General features: G+C 50.3%; 1 protein-coding gene across 3 annotated transcripts in view; it reads left to right on the top strand.

Moving 5' to 3' along the window:
- The first annotated feature begins 641 nt into the window (after positions 1-641).
- The window catches only part of UGGT2 (UDP-glucose glycoprotein glucosyltransferase 2), a 198263-nt gene continuing 177285 nt past the window's right edge, over positions 642-21619 (top strand). For all 3 annotated transcript variants that reach the window (XM_042979427.1, XM_042979424.1, XM_042979435.1), the window contains exon 1: positions 642-873. In XM_042979427.1, the coding sequence (XP_042835361.1) occupies positions 722-873 (152 nt within the window). In that variant the 5' untranslated portion in view covers positions 642-721. The remainder of the gene's footprint in view (positions 874-21619) is intronic.

Raw genomic sequence — 21619 nt, 5'->3', positions numbered from 1 at the left:
CTGGGGCCTTGATGGACGTGAAATGTAAATTCTTGCATCCCTGCCCCCCACACCAGATCTACTGAATTAGAAACACTAGGATGAGGCCCAACACCCTATGTTTTAACAAGAGCTCCAGGTGATGTCACTGGTTTCCGAACAAGATTGCACATTCAGTCACCTGGGGGCTGGGGAGAGTTAAATACGATTGGGCATCGGGCTTTCGAAAAGCTCTACCAGGTGGCTTTAATATGCTATAAAATTTAGAAGCCCGTAGACAACTGAACTTGGATGGGCCTTATTTTCCGCCTGCGAAAACATGGGTAAAAGCCACGCCGGTGTCTGCCTTTGCTTCCAGTTTTTGGTATCTCCACCCAGCCTCAGTCGGCCGCAATCCCAGTTTGGCCTCCGGGAGCTAGCTTCCCCTCCCGGTGTCCCACAGCCCCTGCGCGATAACAGGGGGTCGGATCGCGGACCCGCCGGAGCATCAGCCACGCCGCCGCAGGTTCCGGCACCGCCCGCACATACGTGGCTCCAGGATCCAGCCCCGGGGGGCTCCCGGGACAGCCCCAGAGCGGGACGCGCATGCGCTCCGTGCCGGCCAGGCCCCGGCTCCGAGTAACGGACTGGAGCTCCCCCCACCGGAAGTGGGCGGCCGCGCGGCCAGAGGAGCCGGCTGTGCCGTGGCGGCTGCGGGCTGTGGGCTCCGGGTACGAGGGGCTAGCGCTTCTCTCTCCGCGCCATGGCAAAGGCCACGGACGTGGTGCGGCTGCTCCTGGGCTCCACGGCGCTGTGCTTCTCCCTGCTCGACGCCCGGACGGCCTCGGCGTCCAAGTCGGTGACGGCCCACTTGGCCGCGAAGTGGCCCGAGACCCCGCTGCTGCTGGAGGCCAGGTGGGTGCGGGCCGGCCCCTCTGCCGAGCCCAGCGCGGAGGGAGGATCGGCGGGGTCTCTCGGGCCCGGTCTCGCCGTCTGCCGGCCCTCTAGCTCCCTCTCTGCTGCTGGGGCGCCCTCGTGCTGGGCGCTGGAGCATCCCCTCCACTCTGGCTACCCCGTGCGCGGCACTCACTTGCAATTCCTTTTCCTCGCAGTTCATACTTTACCTCACCTACGGTTTCTCAGACTTCAGGGCCTCTGTTTAATTCGTCTGGATCTCATTCACATTTAAGAAAAAGAGGAATAGGAGCTGGAGTGTGGGGTTTAATGCAGGCAATTCCATTGATGTGGGGCAGTTCTTTTTAGGAAACGTATTGGAAGCACCTAGTGTCGTAATAACACCAGTGATGAGCTTCCTGTGGAGAGGGTAGCTTCCCCCAAGTTGTTTCTTCCCGAATCTCCTCCACTGAAATTAGTTCATGTCACTTTGCAGAAACAAAAGTTGTAGCTATTGAATTTTGCTCTTAGTATTCTAGAGGTTAAACAGAATTTGGAAGTTCCTTTCATTGGTTAGGATGAACTTTTAACTCCCGTTGCTTTTGTCCGTTCAAAGAAACAGCTTATGGAACTAAAAAGAGACTCCCCATCACCTGGTACCACGTTGCATATAAAAAGATAGAAAAAGTTTTTTTAATTGAGATGTAATTAACAACATATTAATTTCGGGATTTCAGGTGTACAACATAACATTCAGTGTTTGAATCGCGAAATGATCACACCAATAAGTCTAGTTAACATCCATCACCTGACATGTATCCAAAAGGTTTTTTTTCTTGTGTTGAACTTTTAACATTTCTTAGCAACTTTCAAATATGCAATACAGCACTCTTCACTGTAGCCACCATGCTATACATTACATTCCCATGACTTATTTTATAACTGAAAGTTTGTACCTGTTAACCTTAAAAATAAAAGTTATTTTACCAGCAGAAAATGGATTTATTCGGGAATAATAAAGAATTGCAAATAGGGACAAGCAAAATATGGCATAGGGAAGTCTAACAAAGGAGAGGAACATTATTTTATGCAGAAGGAAAAAGCATGGAGGGGTGGTTTGGAACAAAAGTCCTTTGGAGAAAAGCAGGAACCCAGTGTGATGACAGTTTCTCTTTGGCTGAGTTGCAGGACTAGTCAATTTCTTGTAGGAGATGCAATGTACCTTCTTTCTCTGTTGGGGCCTGTAATTGATGATTCTGTAATTGACGTTGAGTGGTACAGCTTCCCATACCCCCAGTCCACTTTAGTGAGGTTTCTCTCTAATACTCCCATTTCATCATTTTGATCACAATCTTTCCTTGAAAGCATTGCTGACCAAAAGTCAGGTTTTTCATATTTAGTGGTTTTGTCCCTCAGTGCCAGAAAGGATCTTTCCTGATTGTCTTGTCCCTACATAGGAGGGAAAGTACATAACTGTTGGAAACCACGTAAGGCCACATTTGACTAACAGGCAAGGTTAGGAGGTGGAACTCTGAGGCACTTTCCATCTAAAGTCTGTATCATTTCAAGACCTTAAGTATTGGAGATCCTCTCCTAATTGGGTACGTCATTTTTATAAAAGTTTGACAGGCAACTAAATACAAAAAAACAATTAGGGAAAAACAGAAGAAGGAACATAACTTTGAAATTGTATGATGCTTCCGATCCGGGACCCTAGGTCAGAAAGTATCCAGCTGAAAGTGTTTATTGGCACTTAATTCCAATTTAGGGGAAAAAAGTTCTCCCTATGGGGTCCATTGGAGTCATGTATGCCTCCTGGAAGTCCTTACCTATAGTAGCCAAGAAAGCAAAATAGTGAATACCGTAAGAATTAACCAAGTGCATTTGAGAAGATTCCGTGCAGGTAAAAACATGAGGCAATAACTAATGAACTTTTTGCAAAACTAGTGAAACTTCAAAGATGTATTAAAACAGTGTTGTTATCTCAAAGAAACCATTTGAAAATAAATCTTATCTAGTGATAAAGCCTGTAAGGTTGCAAATTCAGAAACCATGAATTTGGATAAGAATTCAGAATCAGATGAAAGATGAATTCTGAACCTTCAACCCAGCCCTTCAGAAAAAGCAAGTGAAAATTTAATTTGTCCTGGGATCATGATGAGGCTGTTGCTCAAAGGCCTAATCAAGAGAAGAGGTTTTCTCCCTTTCACAAAGTTTTGGGAAATGTGCACAAGAGCATTTCCTTTCTTTAATTTTTATTTTTTTAGTGTTTATTTTTGAGACAGAGACAGAGCATGAGTGGGGGAGAGACAAGAGAGAGAGGGAGACACAGAATCTGAAGCAGGATCCAGGCTCTGAACTGTCAGCACAGAGCCCAATGCAGGGCTCGAACTCATGAAGGTGAGATCATAACCTGAGTGAAGTTGGATGCTTAACCCACTGAGCTACCCAGGTGCCCCTAGAGCATTTCCTTTCTACGAAAGAGCTGGTAGAAGCAATCAGTGAGGAAAAGGTATATAGGCCTGGTCCCGGTATGTTGAAAAAGCTGTATTGTCAATTGTCCTCTACTTTCGTTGCAGGTTACCAGATGGTGTGCAGGTCTGGTAGGGTTTGGTGATTTCTCCTTGGATTCATGTGAATCCAAGAGCCTATTCCTTGGAGTTTGGTGCCATCAGGATTAGCAGTTCTTGATAAGAGCCTTTTCAGCAAGACCGAATAGTCTTTGTGGAGGTGCCTGTTGCAGTTTCCAGCTTGCAAGATACGATGCTTAAGGTTGCTGTCTTCCAGGAATGCACTTTGAAAAAGATCACTCTACTAAAGCATGGTTATTTTTCATGGAAGTAGTTAGACCCTTGCAGTCTTGAAGTATATCTCCTCTTTTATCTACTGTAGGTCAAAGGAGGTACAGGGGCCAAGTGGATTGGGCATCTGTGACGATCTCAAACGGTGACAGTCTAGGAGTTTCAAAGGGGTGGAGCCAAGATTTAGAGGAACCAATGGCAGTGCTTTGGGCCAAGGTATTTTAGGATCTGTACAAATTTTTACAAGTTGAGTGTTAACAGTATTGTTAATATGTTCAAGTAACCCTGAGGATTGAGGACAATCTGCACCATGCCAGTGTTGTAAAACTGGCCAAACAGCACACACTTGTCAAAGCACCTGACCAGTAAAATAGGTTCCCAATCACTATGAAGTTTGAGAGGGTTCCCCAGTTAGGGATAATTTTTTCTAACAGAGAAGCAGCAGCAGCCTGTCTAGAAGGGAAAGCTTCAGTCCCGTGAGAACACATATAGACCATTACTAAAACATGTTTCTATTCATGTAGTGGGAAAGCTATATGAAATCCATTTGTGCAGACAGGTTTCTCTGGGTTCTGTTTTAGACAGGTGGGGCAAGTGACGTAGGCACTTGTTGCAACCTCATTAACACTTCCCCACCAGTATTGGTTCATGAATGCCATTATTGTCAGTAGACCACGATGGTTTAATGCATGTATAGTGGTAAGTATAAGAACTTTAGAATTTCTAGTAGGGCCAGATATTTATTTGGTCCAAACCAGGGCTCTCCTTATTGAACCAACAATGACTAGATTTCCAATATTTTTCCCTTTCTGAGGCAATTGTTGGATGTCGTCTTTCTGAATTATCATTTGGCAGAACATCTCTTTGGACCATAACAGGAGTCTGGTTATTAGTTTCTTTGAGAGTGGTGTTTTGGGCAGAAATATCAATGAGAAGGTTTTCTTTGGCCCCCAGAGAGTTGACTCTGGAATGGCCAGGAACCTTAATAATAAAGTAGCCAGCAAAAGTGTGGTATATAACAAATTTTGGAAATAAGAGCCATTTTAAATTTTATCCCTCTTGGAGGTAATGAAACCTTGTTTCCATAATCCAAAGTCATGAGCTATCCCAAGGGCATACCAGCTCTCAGTATAAATGTTTGAAGTTTTGCCCCCGGCCAAAATACAAGGATGCTTGAAAGGGATTCCATGATTATTTTGTCAGTGGCAGGAATGTCTCTGAAGCGAGGTGATATCCCTGTGCCACAGGGTCAAATTGTTGGTTGTAATACCCTGTGTTTTTGGGTGAGTAATCCCAAGGGTATTCTCTCCCATCTCCCATACAAAGAGGAAAAAGGAAAGTTGATAATTAGGATGTCTGAGCGCAGGTGGGTTTAATAGGCTTTTCTTTAAAGTCCCCAAAGCAAGTCTTTCTGATTTTTCCAAATAATAGGGTGAGGTTTTATATTTTTTAGTAAAACATATAGAGATTGAGCCAGAAGAGAGAAGTTTGGAATCCAGTTTTGACAGTAGCCAACCAGTTCAAGAAAAACTCATTTTTGGCACTTAGTTTTAGGTTTTGGAAAGTTTGGAAAGCCATGAAGTCTCTCTGGATCCAAATGTTCTGAGGTCAGATGCCCTAAGTATCAAACCTGAGTTTGAGCAAATAGCAATTTTTCTTTAGAGTCTTTATTTCCCTTTAAGGGCAAAAGTTTTTAACAGGTGGATACTGTCTTCCTGTTAAGTGGTTTAAGAAGAGGAGCAGAGAGGGACGCCTGGGTAGCTCAGTCAGTTAAGCATCCAACTTCAGCTCAGGTCATAATCTCATGGTTAATGGGTTCGAACCCCACGTAGGGCTCCGTGCTGATAGCTCAGAGCCTGAAGCCTGCTTCGGATTCTGTCTCCCTCCCTCTCTCTCTCTCTCCCCCCTTCTCCTGGTCATGTTCTGTGTTTCGAAAATAAACATTAAAAAAGGAGCAGAGGAGCAAATCCTCTAGGTATTGTAACAAAGTAGATAGAGACTGCAGAAAACCTACCATTCAAATCCGCTTCTAAGGTTTGTGAAAAGTAAGAAGGACCCTTTGAAACTCTGGGTGGGGCATTACTGTCCTGGTGTATTTCCATTCTTCCCAAGTGAAAGCAACTGGAATACTAAAGAATGCACTGCATAGATCGACTACAGTGAAAAATTTGCATCCGGTGGGAATGGTTGTCAGGATATGGGTTAAGAACAACAGGGTGCCGAGGGATGACTGTCATTTATTGCCCAGAGGTCCTAGACAAACCATCCTTGGCTACTGGGTTTTCTCATAGGTAAAATAGGTGTATTAAAGGGACTGGTACAGGGGATAATGGGGCCTTGAGCTTTGTAATCTATGAGCTTGATGCCTTGAAAGGCTTCTTTATTTATAGGATATTCATTAAATTTAGGGGGATGTTTTGAGGAATCTATTTGAATTTTGATGGGGGGTATACTGTGGATGCTGCCAGTATCTGTTGAAGATGTCGCCCACAGAGGATGGATCCGACAGGGATAAATCATCAGTGTCCTCAGACTCGGCTATAGTGCTATCAGACTCAGCGAATTGAGGGTGTCAAAGGGTCATTTAATTTACCTGGCTGCCTATTTTTATTACTATGGTCAAATTCTAGTATTATTTCTCCTTTTGGGAGAAAGGAACTCTGGTATATTTTTCTAAGAAATCTCAGCCCAATAAATGAAGAGCAGCACAGCAACTAAGGAGAAAGGTATGTGTATCAGAGCCCTTAGACTAAAGGAAGTAGGTTCAGCGACTGTGTTATAAACCTGTTGAGGCTTATTAGAGACTCCCCACCCCCCATTAGAACCATTTTAGTACTCCAGGGCAGGGGCTGTTTTTAGCAGTGGGATTGAGCACTAAGAGTGTATGTCTGGTGTCAATAAAGACAGCTGCATTCTCAATCTTTATTTTGTAAGAGAAAGAGCACGAGCAGGTGAGTGGTTTCTCTGAGTTGATTAAGAGGGGAGACTGGGAAGAGCCTCGAACTCATCGGAATCCTGTTGTTGGGAATTAGGAGGACACTGGGAATATTGGCTACCCGGCTGAAGGTGCCTGGAGCACTTAAGCTGGTAACAGATTTTTCCCCCCAATGCCCTAGCTCTTTGCAAATAGTAAAAACTAGGTTTTTGGTTTTGTTTAGGGTCCTTCATTTGTTGGAGATGAAAATCAAGAATTTTAAGAATTTTGGGGGCACCTAGGTGGCTGAGTCAGTTACCTTCCGACTTCAGGTCATGATCTCATGGTTCACAAGTTCAAGCCCCGCATTGGGCTCTGTGCTGACAGCTCAGAGTCTGGATCCTGCTTTGGATTCTGTGTCTCCTTCTCTCTCTGCCCATTCTCACTCGTACTCTGTCTCTCTCAAAAATAATGAAAACATTTAAAAAATTTAAAAAAATAAGAATTTTAAGAATTTTATCAGTCTTTTTTGGGTGATGCATGTAGGATGTATGCAAGCTGGTTTGCCACATTGACTGAATCTGGAGTGAACAGAGTTTCCCATTCACCTCTGGTCCTTTTCCTAAAGGAGAAGGATCAGGTTCAACCCATTAATGAATATAGAGTTAAATGCTACCTAGGTGGATTCAGCATCTAAGGGAAGACCAGAATTTAAAGACAATTTGTGGAGTCAATTATAATAGTCATGAATGGGTTCACTAGGCTTTTGTGTGCCAGCCTAAAATTTGTTCAATCAACAGGCTTAGGAAAAGCTACTGCAATTGCTCAGTGGAGATTTCCAGCAAGTGTTTAGCATTTTCCCAGAAGTTAGGTGTCAATTTCTGTAAATCCTTTTCAGGATATTCTCATTGGACTAGTTTTATCCGGTGTGGATAACACTGTGGGTTGTTCTATTTCTGTGGAAAATGGCATTGGAATTTTGATGGGGATTGCACTGAATCTACAGATTGTTTGGGTAGTATGAATACTTGATTCTTTTCATCTGTGAGCATGGAATGTCTTTCCATTTATTTATGTCTTTAATTTCTTTTATCAGTGACTTCTAGTGTTCAGATTTTTACCTCCTTGGTTAAATTTATTCCTAGGTATTTTATTCCTTTCGATGTACTTGTAAATGGGATTGTTCTTAATTTTCTCTGAGAGTTTGGTATCAGAAATGCAATAGATTTTTGTATACTGATTTTGTATCCTATCATTTAATTTGTCCTAATAGTTTTTTTGGTGAAGTTTTAGGGTTTTTTATATATAATATGATACCTGTCTTCTTCAAACAGTGACAGTTTTACTCCTTCCTTTCTGATTTGGATATCTTTTATTTATTTTTCTCTTCTAATTGCTCTGGCTAGAATTTCAAATATTGTATTGAATAAAAGGGATGAGCATGAGCATCCTTGTTCCTGATTGTAGAGGAAAATTCTCAGCTTTTCACTGCTGAGTATGATGTTAACTGTGGGCTTGTCATATGTGGCCCTTCTTATGTTAAGGTTTATTCCGTCTGTACCCTGTCTGTGGAGAGTTTTTATTATAAATGGACGTTGACTTTTGTCTAATGATTTTTCTGTGTCGAAGTGATCATATGATTTTTATTTTTCACTTTGTTGATATAGTATACCATGTTGACTAATTTGTAGATGTCGAACCATCCTTGCATCTCTGGAGTAAATCCCATTTGTTCATGGTGTGTGATTCTTTTAATGTATTGTTTGCTAATAGTTTGTTGATTTTTGCATCTGTGGTCATCAGGGACATTGGCCTGTAATTTCTGTGTGTGTGTGTGTGTGTGTGTGTATGTGTGTGTGTGTTCGTGTTCCTTGGTATCAAGGCAATGCTGGCTTTGTGAAAGGATTTTGGAAGCATTTCCTCCTCTTCAAGATTTTAAAAGAGTTTCAGAAAAATAGGTATTAAATCTGTGAATGTTTGGCAGAATTCACCAGTGAATCCATCTGGTCCTAGACTTTTGTTTTTGGGGAAGTTTTTTGTTTTGTTTTTTTTGTTTGTTTATTTTGTAAGAGAAAGAGCATGAACAGGTGAGGGTCAGAGAGAGGGAGAATCCCAAGCAAGCTCTGAACTATGAGTGCAGAGCCTGAGATGGGGCTTAAACTCCTGAAGCATTGGAATGCTTAACCTACTGAGCCATCCAGGTGCTCCTTTTTGGGGAGTTTGTTTGTTTGTTTGTTTTGTTTTTTATTACTCAATCTCTGTGGTAGTAATTGGTTCAGATTTTCTATTTGTGAGTCAGTCTTGATAGCTTATTGTTTCCAGGAGTTTATTTCTTTTAGGTGGTCTGATTTGTTGGTACATAATTGTTCATATTATCTTGTAATCCATTGTATTTTATGATATCAGATGTAATAAAATAGTTGTATTGAATAAAATATTCGAGCCTAATGTGTGTCCTCTTCCTCTGTTTCTTCCCCTGTTTCTCCCAGTTTGCATCCATCTGATCCCATTCTCTGTTCCAGATCTGCAGTCTAACTTCTTCCAATCTTGGATTTGTAGTTACATTGTCCTCATTTGTATTTGCCTTGAGTCTCTTAGAGCTGGAACTTTTGTAGGATGCTACTTCAGGTTCTTCATAATCTGACCTCCATCTATGTACCAACTGCATCACTTGTAGTGGGAGAATTGCAGTTCCTAAAAAGTTTACATCCTAACTCCTGGAACCTGTGAATGTTACCTTACTTGGATAAAGGATCTTCGCAGATGTAATTAGTAAGGGTCTTGAGACCAGATCATTGTGGACTATCTGGATGGCTGCTACATCCAATGTCCTTATAAGAGACAGAAGAGGAGAAGGCTATGTGAACAGAGGCAGAGATTGGATTGATGTAACCACAAGTCAAGGAACACTTGCAGCCCCCAGAAGCTTGAAGAGGCCACACCAGTACCTTGATTTTGGACTTCTGGCCTCCAGAACTGTGAGACCATAAGTTTCTGTTCCTTTAGGTTGCCAGGTTTTTGGTAATTTGTTACAGCTGCCCTAGGAAACCAATACAGACTTGATAAAGTGGAGTGCTGCTGTAAGAAATAGCTAAAAATGTAGAAGTAGCTGGTAAGTCCAGCAAAAGCTAGAAGGATTTTGAGAAATGTGGTTAAAAAACAAAAGCCTACATGCCTTGAGGAGACTGTTGGCAGAAATAGGGACATTAAAGGTGATTCTGCTAAGGACTTAGAGGAAAGCAGGGAGCATGGTCATTAATAAAGCTTCTGTCATAGAGAATACTTATGTCTTCGTGAGTAGAATGTTGGTAGAAATAAGAACATTAAAAGCTCTTTTGGTAAGAGTACAGAAGGAAATGAGTGACCTGTTATTGGAAACAAAGAAAGATGATCCTTGTTTTTATAGGGGCAGAAATGGGGCTGAATTGGATTCTACAGTTGTGTGGAAAACAGAACTTGCAATCAGTGAACTTGAATAGCTAACTAAGGAGATTGCCAAGCAAAGCATTAAAGGTATCCCCTGGTTTTGCCTTGTTTATAGTAAAATGCAAGAGGACGGAGAGAAACTGAAGAAGGAGCTGTTCAGAAAAAAGGAAGCCACACTTGATAATTTGGGAGTTTCTCCTGCTACCCAGATGGCAAAGACCGTTAAAATGAGGAAACCCAGTGTTGGGGATGCATGCTTCAGAAAGAAGACCAACTTTGTGGCTGGTCAGTCTTTTTCTGTATAGGTTAGGCTTGTGACTCATGGGTCTATTCCACCGTCTCAGTAGAAGCCAGGAATGGAGGGGTAGATTCGTCCAGGATGGATCTGAGGAAGGTTTTTCTGGCATGATGCTGGTGAGATCTACAGAAGACCCAAAGGATTTTGATTACGTTGTATCAGCAAAAATGTTGCCAAAAGAGACAGAGACGGGATGAAATGAGAGAAGGCTGTCAGACTTTGGAAATTCCATAGGCAGGAAATTGGCTGATAAACTGCTTGGCTGCAAACACGCAAACATTTTTCCTTCAAGAGAAGGGAGTAATGACCCTGAGGGCAGAGCCGTGGCATGCAGCAGAGAGTGGAGCAGCACGCGGCTGAGGGTTCTGCTCACCACTTGAAACCTAACACAATTTGTCCTGCTGTATTTTGAACTTGTTTGGGACTGGTAACTCCTTCATTCTTTGTAATTTCTACCTTTTGGAATTGGAATATCTGTCTTTGGAATTTGGAATGCGTATCGATACTGCATTTTGGAAGCAGACAGCTTGTTTTCTAGTTCACAGGTCCACATACGGAGAAGAATTTTGCCTCAGGATGGAGCGTACCCAGTGTCTCACTCCTACCTCGTCTAAATGATTTACATGATGAGATTTGAGACTTCTGGTGGTATTTACATGGGCTTTTGGTTTAGAGATGATGCCCTAATGGGTTGAGATTACAGTGGGGGATGTTGGGATAGGACATATGCATTTTGCATGCGGGACAGATGTGGATTCTGCGGAGCCCAGGGTGGACTTTAGTGGCGTGAATGGTGGCCCCCAAAAGACAGGTCTAGATCCTGACCTGTGGGACCTGTTGTGTTAACCCTGACACCAAGAATTTAGACTTTTTTTTCTCCAGAACTGTGAGAATAAATTTCTTTCTTTTTAAGCCACTATGTGGTAATTTGATATGGTTAACATAACACTCTACTATGGTCCTTTCTTCATTGATACCCTATTTGTGGACCTACCATATTACTTTCTCTTTGGCTGATTCTTTCACCTGATAAAACTGATGTCTTTCTAGTATGTTCTCCTAACATTTGGTCCATACTTCTGTAATAATCCTTATTGAAAGGTATGTATGCTGATCTCTGCTGTAAAATGTGAGCTGCAGGGGGTAAAAATCTATATTTTACCAAGGCACCATGCACAAAAGTAGGTGCTCAACAAGTACTAGTAATAAGTATTAGCTCAGCAGAAGCAACAAGTATTTCTTATTCATACTTGTTTTCCCAAGGCTCAGTACATCAGGATCAGGTGCCCAATAATGTCGACGCAGTGGAAGGGACTTATATTAGGTAGTGTCTACTTCAAACCACCATCAGAATTACCTCTAGACTCTAGCTGTGTACCTGACCTATGGAAAACTGGTGTCCTGCCGGGGTAATCCAGCTAGGACGCTTAGTGTTACTTCATGCACTTACCTGTTCTGTTGTGAACAAATATAAATTGTCAGCAAGTCCTTTGTTCAGTAAACTGAACTCTTTCCCACTATAATTTTTATCTAGTGGTCTTGACTTTATACTTTTGAACGAAATCTCTCCTTTGTGACAGTGTAGCAGGCTGGCAGCCTATAGTTTCTTTAACCATTGCACTTCTTTTGTGTTTTCTAGACTCCATTATTCTACTCACATCTGGTTTTTAGTGTTTCTTTTAATAAAAACTGTAGGAAAATCAAAGAGGTTGAGGGGAATAAGTGTAGAATAGGAAGAATTGAGAACATTGGGTAGATTGAAGGAGCTTGGGAGATAGAAACTTAAGAGAACTGTTAGCTCTCTGTTTGGGATGCCCCCTTTTTTTATATATATATTTAAAGCATTCATGGGAATTTCTCCCTCCCCCTCCCCCATCCTCCTGCCTCTGCCTCTCCTGCCTCTGCCTCTCCTGCCTCTGCCTCTCCTGCCTCTGCCTCTCCTGCCTCTGCCTCTCCTGCCTCTGCCTCTCCTGCCTCTGCCTCTCCTGCCTCTGCCTCTCCTGCCTCTGCCTCTCCTGCCTCTGCCTCTCCTGCCTCTGCCTCTCCTGCCTCTGCCTCTCCTGCCTCTGCCTCTCCTGCCTCTGCCTCTCCTGCCTCTGCCTCTCCTGCCTCTGCCTCTCCTGCCTCTGCCTCTCCTGCCTCTGCCTCTCCTGCCTCTGCCTCTCCTGCCTCTGCCTCTCCTGCCTCTGCCTCTCCTGCCTCTGCCTCTCCTGCCTCTGCCTCTCCTGCCTCTGCCTCTCCTGCCTCTGCCTCTCCTGCCTCTGCCTCTCCTGCCTCTGCCTCTCCTGCCTCTGCCTCTCCTGCCTCTGCCTCTCCTGCCTCTGCCTCTCCTGCCTCTGCCTCTCCTGCCTCTGCCTCTCCTGCCTCTGCCTCTCCTGCCTCTGCCTCTCCTGCCTCTGCCTCTCCTGCCTCTGCCTCTCCTGCCTCTGCCTCTCCTGCCTCTGCCTCTCCTGCCTCTGCCTCTCCTGCCTCTGCCTCTCCTGCCTCTGCCTCTCCTGCCTCTGCCTCTCCTGCCTCTGCCTCTCCTGCCTCTGCCTCTCCTGCCTCTGCCTCTCCTGCCTCTGCCTCTCCTGCCTCTGCCTCTCCTGCCTCTGCCTCTCCTGCCTCTGCCTCTCCTGCCTCTGCCTCTCCTGCCTCTGCCTCTCCTGCCTCTGCCTCTCCTGCCTCTGCCTCTCCTGCCTCTGCCTCTCCTGCCTCTGCCTCTCCTGCCTCTGCCTCTCCTGCCTCTGCCTCTCCTGCCTCTGCCTCTCCTGCCTCTGCCTCTCCTGCCTCTGCCTCTCCTGCCTCTGCCTCTCCTGCCTCTGCCTCTCCTGCCTCTGCCTCTCCTGCCTCTGCCTCTCCTGCCTCTGCCTCTCCTGCCTCTGCCTCTCCTGCCTCTGCCTCTCCTGCCTCTGCCTCTCCTGCCTCTGCCTCTCCTGCCTCTGCCTCTCCTGCCTCTGCCTCTCCTGCCTCTGCCTCTCCTGCCTCTGCCTCTCCTGCCTCTGCCTCTCCTGCCTCTGCCTCTCCTGCCTCTGCCTCTCCTGCCTCTGCCTCTCCTGCCTCTGCCTCTCCTGCCTCTGCCTCTCCTGCCTCTGCCTCTCCTGCCTCTGCCTCTCCTGCCTCTGCCTCTCCTGCCTCTGCCTCTCCTGCCTCTGCCTCTCCTGCCTCTGCCTCTCCTGCCTCTGCCTCTCCTGCCTCTGCCTCTCCTGCCTCTGCCTCTCCTGCCTCTGCCTCTCCTGCCTCTGCCTCTCCTGCCTCTCCTGCCTCTCCTGCCTCTGCCTCTCCTGCCTCTCCTGCCTCTGCCTCTCCTGCCTCTCCTGCCTCTGCCTCTCCTGCCTCTCCTGCCTCTGCCTCTCCTGCCTCTCCTGCCTCTGCCTCTCCTGCCTCTCCTGCCTCTGCCTCTCCTGCCTCTCCTGCCTCTCCTGCCTCTGCCTCTCCTGCCTCTCCTGCCTCTGCCTCTCCTGCCTCTCCTGCCTCTGCCTCTCCTGCCTCTCCTGCCTCTGCCTCTCCTGCCTCTCCTGCCTCTGCCTCTCCTGCCTCTCCTGCCTCTGCCTCTCCTGCCTCTCCTGCCTCTGCCTCTCCTGCCTCTCCTGCCTCTGCCTCTCCTGCCTCTCCTGCCTCTGCCTCTCCTGCCTCTCCTGCCTCTGCCTCTCCTGCCTCTCCTGCCTCTGCCTCTCCTGCCTCTCCTGCCTCTGCCTCTCCTGCCTCTCCTGCCTCTGCCTCTCCTGCCTCTCCTGCCTCTGCCTCTCCTGCCTCTCCTGCCTCTGCCTCTCCTGCCTCTCCTGCCTCTGCCTCTCCTGCCTCTCCTGCCTCTGCCTCTCCTGCCTCTCCTGCCTCTGCCTCTCCTGCCTCTCCTGCCTCTGCCTCTCCTGCCTCTCCTGCCTCTGCCTCTCCTGCCTCTCCTGCCTCTGCCTCTCCTGCCTCTCCTGCCTCTGCCTCTCCTGCCTCTCCTGCCTCTGCCTCTCCTGCCTCTCCTGCCTCTGCCTCTCCTGCCTCTCCTGCCTCTCCTGCCTCTGCCTCTCCTGCCTCTCCTGCCTCTGCCTCTCCTGCCTCTCCTGCCTCTGCCTCTCCTGCCTCTCCTGCCTCTCCTGCCTCTGCCTCTCCTGCCTCTCCTGCCTCTGCCTCTCCTGCCTCTCCTGCCTCTGCCTCTCCTGCCTCTCCTGCCTCTGCCTCTCCTGCCTCTCCTGCCTCTGCCTCTCCTGCCTCTCCTGCCTCTGCCTCTCCTGCCTCTCCTGCCTCTGCCTCTCCTGCCTCTCCTGCCTCTGCCTCTCCTGCCTCTCCTGCCTCTGCCTCTCCTGCCTCTCCTGCCTCTGCCTCTCCTGCCTCTCCTGCCTCTGCCTCTCCTGCCTCTCCTGCCTCTGCCTCTCCTGCCTCTCCTGCCTCTCCTGCCTCTGCCTCTCCTGCCTCTCCTGCCTCTGCCTCTCCTGCCTCTCCTGCCTCTGCCTCTCCTGCCTCTCCTGCCTCTGCCTCTCCTGCCTCTCCTGCCTCTGCCTCTCCTGCCTCTCCTGCCTCTGCCTCTCCTGCCTCTCCTGCCTCTGCCTCTCCTGCCTCTGCCTCTCCTGCCTCTGCCTCTCCTGCCTCTGCCTCTCCTGCCTCTGCCTCTCCTGCCTCTGCCTCTCCTGCCTCTGCCTCTCCTGCCTCTGCCTCTCCTGCCTCTGCCTCTCCTGCCTCTGCCTCTCCTGCCTCTGCCTCTCCTGCCTCTGCCTCTCCTGCCTCTGCCTCTCCTGCCTCTGCCTCTCCTGCCTCTGCCTCTCCTGCCTCTGCCTCTCCTGCCTCTGCCTCTCCTGCCTCTGCCTCTCCTGCCTCTGCCTCTCCTGCCTCTGCCTCTCCTGCCTCTGCCTCTCCTGCCTCTGCCTCTCCTGCCTCTGCCTCTCCTGCCTCTGCCTCTCCTGCCTCTGCCTCTCCTGCCTCTGCCTCTCCTGCCTCTGCCTCTCCTGCCTCTGCCTCTCCTGCCTCTGCCTCTCCTGCCTCTGCCTCTCCTGCCTCTGCCTCTCCTGCCTCTGCCTCTCCTGCCTCTGCCTCTCCTGCCTCTGCCTCTCCTGCCTCTGCCTCTCCTGCCTCTGCCTCTCCTGCCTCTGCCTCTCCTGCCTCTGCCTCTCCTGCCTCTGCCTCTCCTGCCTCTGCCTCTCCTGCCTCTGCCTCTCCTGCCTCTGCCTCTCCTGCCTCTGCCTCTCCTGCCTCTGCCTCTCCTGCCTCTGCCTCTCCTGCCTCTGCCTCTCCTGCCTCTGCCTCTCCTGCCTCTGCCTCTCCTGCCTCTGCCTCTCCTGCCTCTGCCTCTCCTGCCTCTGCCTCTCCTGCCTCTGCCTCTCCTGCCTCTGCCTCTCCTGCCTCTGCCTCTCCTGCCTCTGCCTCTCCTGCCTCTGCCTCTCCTGCCTCTGCCTCTCCTGCCTCTGCCTCTCCTGCCTCTGCCTCTCCTGCCTCTGCCTCTCCTGCCTCTGCCTCTCCTGCCTCTGCCTCTCCTGCCTCTGCCTCTCCTGCCTCTGCCTCTCCTGCCTCTGCCTCTCCTGCCTCTGCCTCTCCTGCCTCTGCCTCTCCTGCCTCTGCCTCTCCTGCCTCTCCTGCCTCTGCCTCTCCTGCCTCTCCTGCCTCTGCCTCTCCTGCCTCTCCTGCCTCTGCCTCTCCTGCCTCTCCTGCCTCTGCCTCTCCTGCCTCTCCTGCCTCTGCCTCTCCTGCCTCTCCTGCCTCTGCCTCTCCTGCCTCTCCTGCCTCTGCCTCTCCTGCCTCTCCTGCCTCTGCCTCTCCTGCCTCTCCTGCCTCTGCCTCTCCTGCCTCTCCTGCCTCTGCCTCTCCTGCCTCTCCTGCCTCTGCCTCTCCTGCCTCTCCTGCCTCTGCCTCTCCTGCCTCTCCTGCCTCTGCCTCTCCTGCCTCTCCTGCCTCTCCTGCCTCTGCCTCTCCTGCCTCTCCTGCCTCTGCCTCTCCTGCCTCTCCTGCCTCTGCCTCTCCTGCCTCTCCTGCCTCTGCCTCTCCTGCCTCTCCTGCCTCTCCTGCCTCTGCCTCTCCTGCCTCTCCTGCCTCTCCTGCCTCTGCCTCTCCTGCCTCTCCTGCCTCTCCTGCCTCTGCCTCTCCTGCCTCTCCTGCCTCTGCCTCTCCTGCCTCTCCTGCCTCTGCCTCTCCTGCCTCTCCTGCCTCTGCCTCTCCTGCCTCTCCTGCCTCTGCCTCTCCTGCCTCTCCTGCCTCTGCCTCTCCTGCCTCTCCTGCCTCTGCCTCTCCTGCCTCTCCTGCCTCTGCCTCTCCTGCCTCTCCTGCCTCTGCCTCTCCTGCCTCTCCTGCCTCTGCCTCTCCTGCCTCTCCTGCCTCTGCCTCTCCTGCCTCTCCTGCCTCTGCCTCTCCTGCCTCTCCTGCCTCTGCCTCTCCTGCCTCTCCTGCCTCTGCCTCTCCTGCCTCTCCTGCCTCTGCCTCTCCTGCCTCTCCTGCCTCTGCCTCTCCTGCCTCTGCCTCTCCTGCCTCTGCCTCTCCTGCCTCTCCTGCCTCTGCCTCTCCTGCCTCTCCTGCCTCTGCCTCTCCTGCCTCTCCTGCCTCTGCCTCTCCTGCCTCTCCTGCCTCTGCCTCTCCTGCCTCTCCTGCCTCTGCCTCTCCTGCCTCTCCTGCCTCTGCCTCTCCTGCCTCTCCTGCCTCTGCCTCTCCTGCCTCTCCTGCCTCTGCCTCTCCTGCCTCTCCTGCCTCTCCTGCCTCTGCCTCTCCTGCCTCTCCTGCCTCTGCCTCTCCTGCCTCTCCTGCCTCTCCTGCCTCTGCCTCTCCTGCCTCTCCTGCCTCTCCTGCCTCTGCCTCTCCTGCCTCTCCTGCCTCTGCCTCTCCTGCCTCTCCTGCCTCTGCCTCTCCTGCCTCTCCTGCCTCTGCCTCTCCTGCCTCTCCTGCCTCTGCCTCTCCTGCCTCTCCTGCCTCTCCTGCCTCTCCTGCCTCTCCTGCCTCTCCTGCCTCTCCTGCCTCTCCTGCCTCTCCTGCCTCTCCTGCCTCTCCTGCCTCTCCTGCCTCTGCCTCTCCTGCCTCTCCTGCCTCTGCCTCTCCTGCCTCTCCTGCCTCTGCCTCTCCTGCCTCTCCTGCCTCTGCCTCTCCTGCCTCTCCTGCCTCTGCCTCTCCTGCCTCTCCTGCCTCTGCCTCTCCTGCCTCTCCTGCCTCTGCCTCTCCTGCCTCTCCTGCCTCTGCCTCTCCTGCCTCTCCTGCCTCTGCCTCTCCTGCCTCTCCTGCCTCTGCCTCTCCTGCCTCTCCTGCCTCTGCCTCTCCTGCCTCTCCTGCCTCTGCCTCTCCTGCCTCTCCTGCCTCTGCCTCTCCTGCCTCTCCTGCCTCTGCCTCTCCTGCCTCTCCTGCCTCTGCCTCTCCTGCCTCTCCTGCCTCTGCCTCTCCTGCCTCTCCTGCCTCTGCCTCTCCTGCCTCTCCTGCCTCTCCTGCCTCTGCCTCTCCTGCCTCTCCTGCCTCTGCCTCTCCTGCCTCTCCTGCCTCTGCCTCTCCTGCCTCTCCTGCCTCTCCTGCCTCTGCCTCTCCTGCCTCTGCCTCTCCTGCCTCTCCTGCCTCTGCCTCTCCTGCCTCTCCTGCCTCTCCTGCCTCTGCCTCTCCTGCCTCTCCTGCCTCTGCCTCTCCTGCCTCTCCTGCCTCTGCCTCTCCTGCCTCTCCTGCCTCTGCCTCTCCTGCCTCTCCTGCCTCTGCCTCTCCTGCCTCTCCTGCCTCTGCCTCTCCTGCCTCTCCTGCCTCTCCTGCCTCTGCCTCTCCTGCCTCTCCTGCCTCTGCCTCTCCTGCCTCTCCTGCCTCTCCTGCCTCTGCCTCTCCTGCCTCTCCTGCCTCTGCCTCTCCTGCCTCTCCTGCCTCTCCTGCCTCTGCCTCTCCTGCCTCTCCTGCCTCTGCCTCTCCTGCCTCTCCTGCCTCTCCTGCCTCTGCCTCTCCTGCCTCTCCTGCCTCTGCCTCTCCTGCCTCTCCTGCCTCTCCTGCCTCTGCCTCTCCTGCCTCTCCTGCCTCTGCCTCTCCTGCCTCTCCTGCCTCTGCCTCTCCTGCCTCTCCTGCCTCTCCTGCCTCTCCTGCCTCTCCTGCCTCTCCTGCCTCTCCTGCCTCTCCTGCCTCTCCTGCCTCTCCTGCCTCTCCTGCCTCTCCTGCCTCTCCTGCCTCTCCTGCCTCTGCCTCTCCTGCCTCTCCTGCCTCTGCCTCTCCTGCCTCTCCTGCCTCTGCCTCTCCTGCCTCTCCTGCCTCTGCCTCTCCTGCCTCTCCTGCCTCTGCCTCTCCTGCCTCTCCTGCCTCTGCCTCTCCTGCCTCTCCTGCCTCTGCCTCTCCTGCCTCTCCTGCCTCTGCCTCTCCTGCCTCTCCTGCCTCTGCCTCTCCTGCCTCTCCTGCCTCTGCCTCTCCTGCCTCTCCTGCCTCTGCCTCTCCTGCCTCTCCTGCCTCTGCCTCTCCTGCCTCTCCTGCCTCTGCCTCTCCTGCCTCTCCTGCCTCTGCCTCTCCTGCCTCTCCTGCCTCTGCCTCTCCTGCCTCTCCTGCCTCTGCCTCTCCTGCCTCTCCTGCCTCTGCCTCTCCTGCCTCTCCTGCCTCTCCTGCCTCTGCCTCTCCTGCCTCTCCTGCCTCTGCCTCTCCTGCCTCTCCTGCCTCTGCCTCTCCTGCCTCTCCTGCCTCTCCTGCCTCTGCCTCTCCTGCCTCTGCCTCTCCTGCCTCTCCTGCCTCTGCCTCTCCTGCCTCTCCTGCCTCTGCCTCTCCTGCCTCTCCTGCCTCTGCCTCTCCTGCCTCTCCTGCCTCTGCCTCTCCTGCCTCTCCTGCCTCTCCTGCCTCTGCCTCTCCTGCCTCTCCTGCCTCTGCCTCTCCTGCCTCTCCTGCCTCTCCTGCCTCTGCCTCTCCTGCCTCTCCTGCCTCTGCCTCTCCTGCCTCTCCTGCCTCTCCTGCCTCTGCCTCTCCTGCCTCTCCTGCCTCTGCCTCTCCTGCCTCTCCTGCCTCTCCTGCCTCTGCCTCTCCTGCCTCTCCTGCCTCTGCCTCTCCTGCCTCTCCTGCCTCTCCTGCCTCTGCCTCTCCTGCCTCTCCTGCCTCTGCCTCTCCTGCCTCTCCTGCCTCTCCTGCCTCTGCCTCTCCTGCCTCTCCTGCCTCTGCCTCTCCTGCCTCTCCTGCCTCTGCCTCTCCTGCCTCTCCTGCCTCTGCCTCTCCTGCCTCTCCTGCCTCTGCCTCTCCTGCCTCTCCTGCCTCTGCCTCTCCTGCCTCTCCTGCCTCTGCCTCTCCTGCCTCTCCTGCCTCTGCCTCTCCTGCCTCTCCTGCCTCTCCTGCCTCTCCTGCCTCTCCTGCCTCTGCCTCTCCTGCCTCTCCTGCCTCTGCCTCTCCTGCCTCTCCTGCCTCTGCCTCTCCTGCCTCTCCTGCCTCTGCCTCTCCTGCCTCTCCTGCCTCTGCCTCTCCTGCCTCTCCTGCCTCTGCCTCTCTCTACACAGAATCTTTTAGTTCAGCCTAGAAATTTGAGTGCCTATTTTGAGCATGGTACTGTGTAGGAAGCAAAGATGACTGAGTATGTCCCCTACCTAATTTATAATTTAGTATTATTTGCTAGGGATGATTACAGGCTGATGAGGGTAAATTTTTATAACCTGTAACTTCCACATCTAAACTGCATTTATTCCACTGGTGTTGCTCTTGCCAAAAATATTTTTTGGAATTTTACTTATAACTGCTGTCAAGCTCTTTTGTACATATAAACATATTCTGTAGAAATCACTTTTTTTCTCTGTGGTAGAATTTTTTGGGAAACACTGTCATTTGGAGCTAGATGTATAAAACAAGTGAACAAATTGAAAATGCCAGTTTTTTCTTTTTTCTTTTTTCTTTTTTTTTTTTTTTTTTTTTTTTTACTTTTTTAAACTTAAGGCGAGGAGGAGCTGATTTAGATGATCTCTCAAGGTTATTTCTCTCTCTAAACTTAATGATGAGTTCCTGGCAAATTGCCTCTGAAAGTAAATTCTAGAAGAGTTCCGTAAGTGCTGAGAGCAGTGGTATGTTGAGGGAATAAGGGTATTCGAAGACTTTCTCAAGGTCTTGGAAGGCTTATACTTTGATGTGTAAATTCCGGCATCGAGAAGTTTGCGGACCTACCATATTACTTTCTCTTTGGCTGATTCTTTCCCCTGATAAAACTGATGTCTGTGGCTGCACAGCCTCTGAACAGGTCTGTAGATGTCTAGGCAGATCAGTTAGGTATTAGGTGGTGCTCCCTGCTTTGCTTAACGTTTTGTACCATTCCTGTCCTTTTCAGATCACACGTTCTGTTTATCCCATTATTTCCTCTGCTTTTAGCTTCTCTCTTTTTTTTTTAATGCCATTGAGTTGGACACCGTTGCTAGCAAGAACCGCTTACCAATTGCTTTGAATTCTAGTGCTTGTCCTGTTTATGTGGATGAATTAATCAGTTTTTCTCTTTAGTAACCAAACTCACAAGAATTACTTTGCATGCGTCTTGAATGTCCTTGTACTTCCCATTCATGTTAAGCATTAAAGTTTACCAAGACTCGAGAGAAAGATAAGATGGGTGATAACAAATCTGTACTGTCTGTTTGGTGCCTGGTTCCTCTCTAGTTTAAACGGTTGAATCTACTTGCTTTGGGTGTCCTGTGCTTTGTTCTATACTGAACGGAATATCCTCTCACTTAATTCATCATTTCCAGAGGTTTTAAATGGCTTTGGTCATTTTTTATGACTTACATTCTGGGGAAAAATCGAAGTGTCTGGGATTCAAGGCCAAAGACCTAATTCGATACACTAACTTCCTATTCGTTTTTTCATTATGGTATTTTCTCTTCTAAATGATAAAAAGATTGTCTACATAAATAAGTAACAAAATAAAAATAATAGGTAATACTATTTTTTAAAGTTTGAGAGAGTGTGAGCAGAGGGAGAGGCAGAGAGAGAGGGAGAGAGCGAATCCCAAGCAGGTTCCATGCTGCCAGCATAGAGCCCAGCTCAAGACTAGATCTCACGAACCAGGAGATAATGATCTGAGCTGAAATTAAGAGTCAGATGCTTATCTGACTGAGCCACCCAGGCATCCCTAGATAATACTCTTTTTTTTCATTTTTCTTAGTTTATTTATTTGAGAGAGACAGAGTGCGAGCTGCGGAGGGGCAAAGAGAGAGGGGGACAAAGGATCCAAAACTGGCTCTGCACTGACCACAGAGTGCCCGATGCAGGGCTAGAACCCACAAACTGTGAGATCATGACCTGAGCCAAAGTCAGACACTTAACCTACTGAGCCACCCACGTGCCCCTAGACAATATTTCTAAAAAGTGTTTATAGAACCAATTTTTATAGAACACCAGGTTGTGTGTGTGTGTGTGTGTGTGTTACTTTTATATAATACTCCATCACGGTTATATTATACTTCTCAGTAATTTGCAGTAACATGG

This window comes from Panthera tigris, chromosome A1 (genome assembly GCF_018350195.1).
Source record: "Panthera tigris isolate Pti1 chromosome A1, P.tigris_Pti1_mat1.1, whole genome shotgun sequence".
NCBI lineage: Eukaryota > Metazoa > Chordata > Mammalia > Carnivora > Felidae > Panthera > Panthera tigris.
This window is presented reverse-complemented; position numbering and strand designations above follow the sequence as displayed.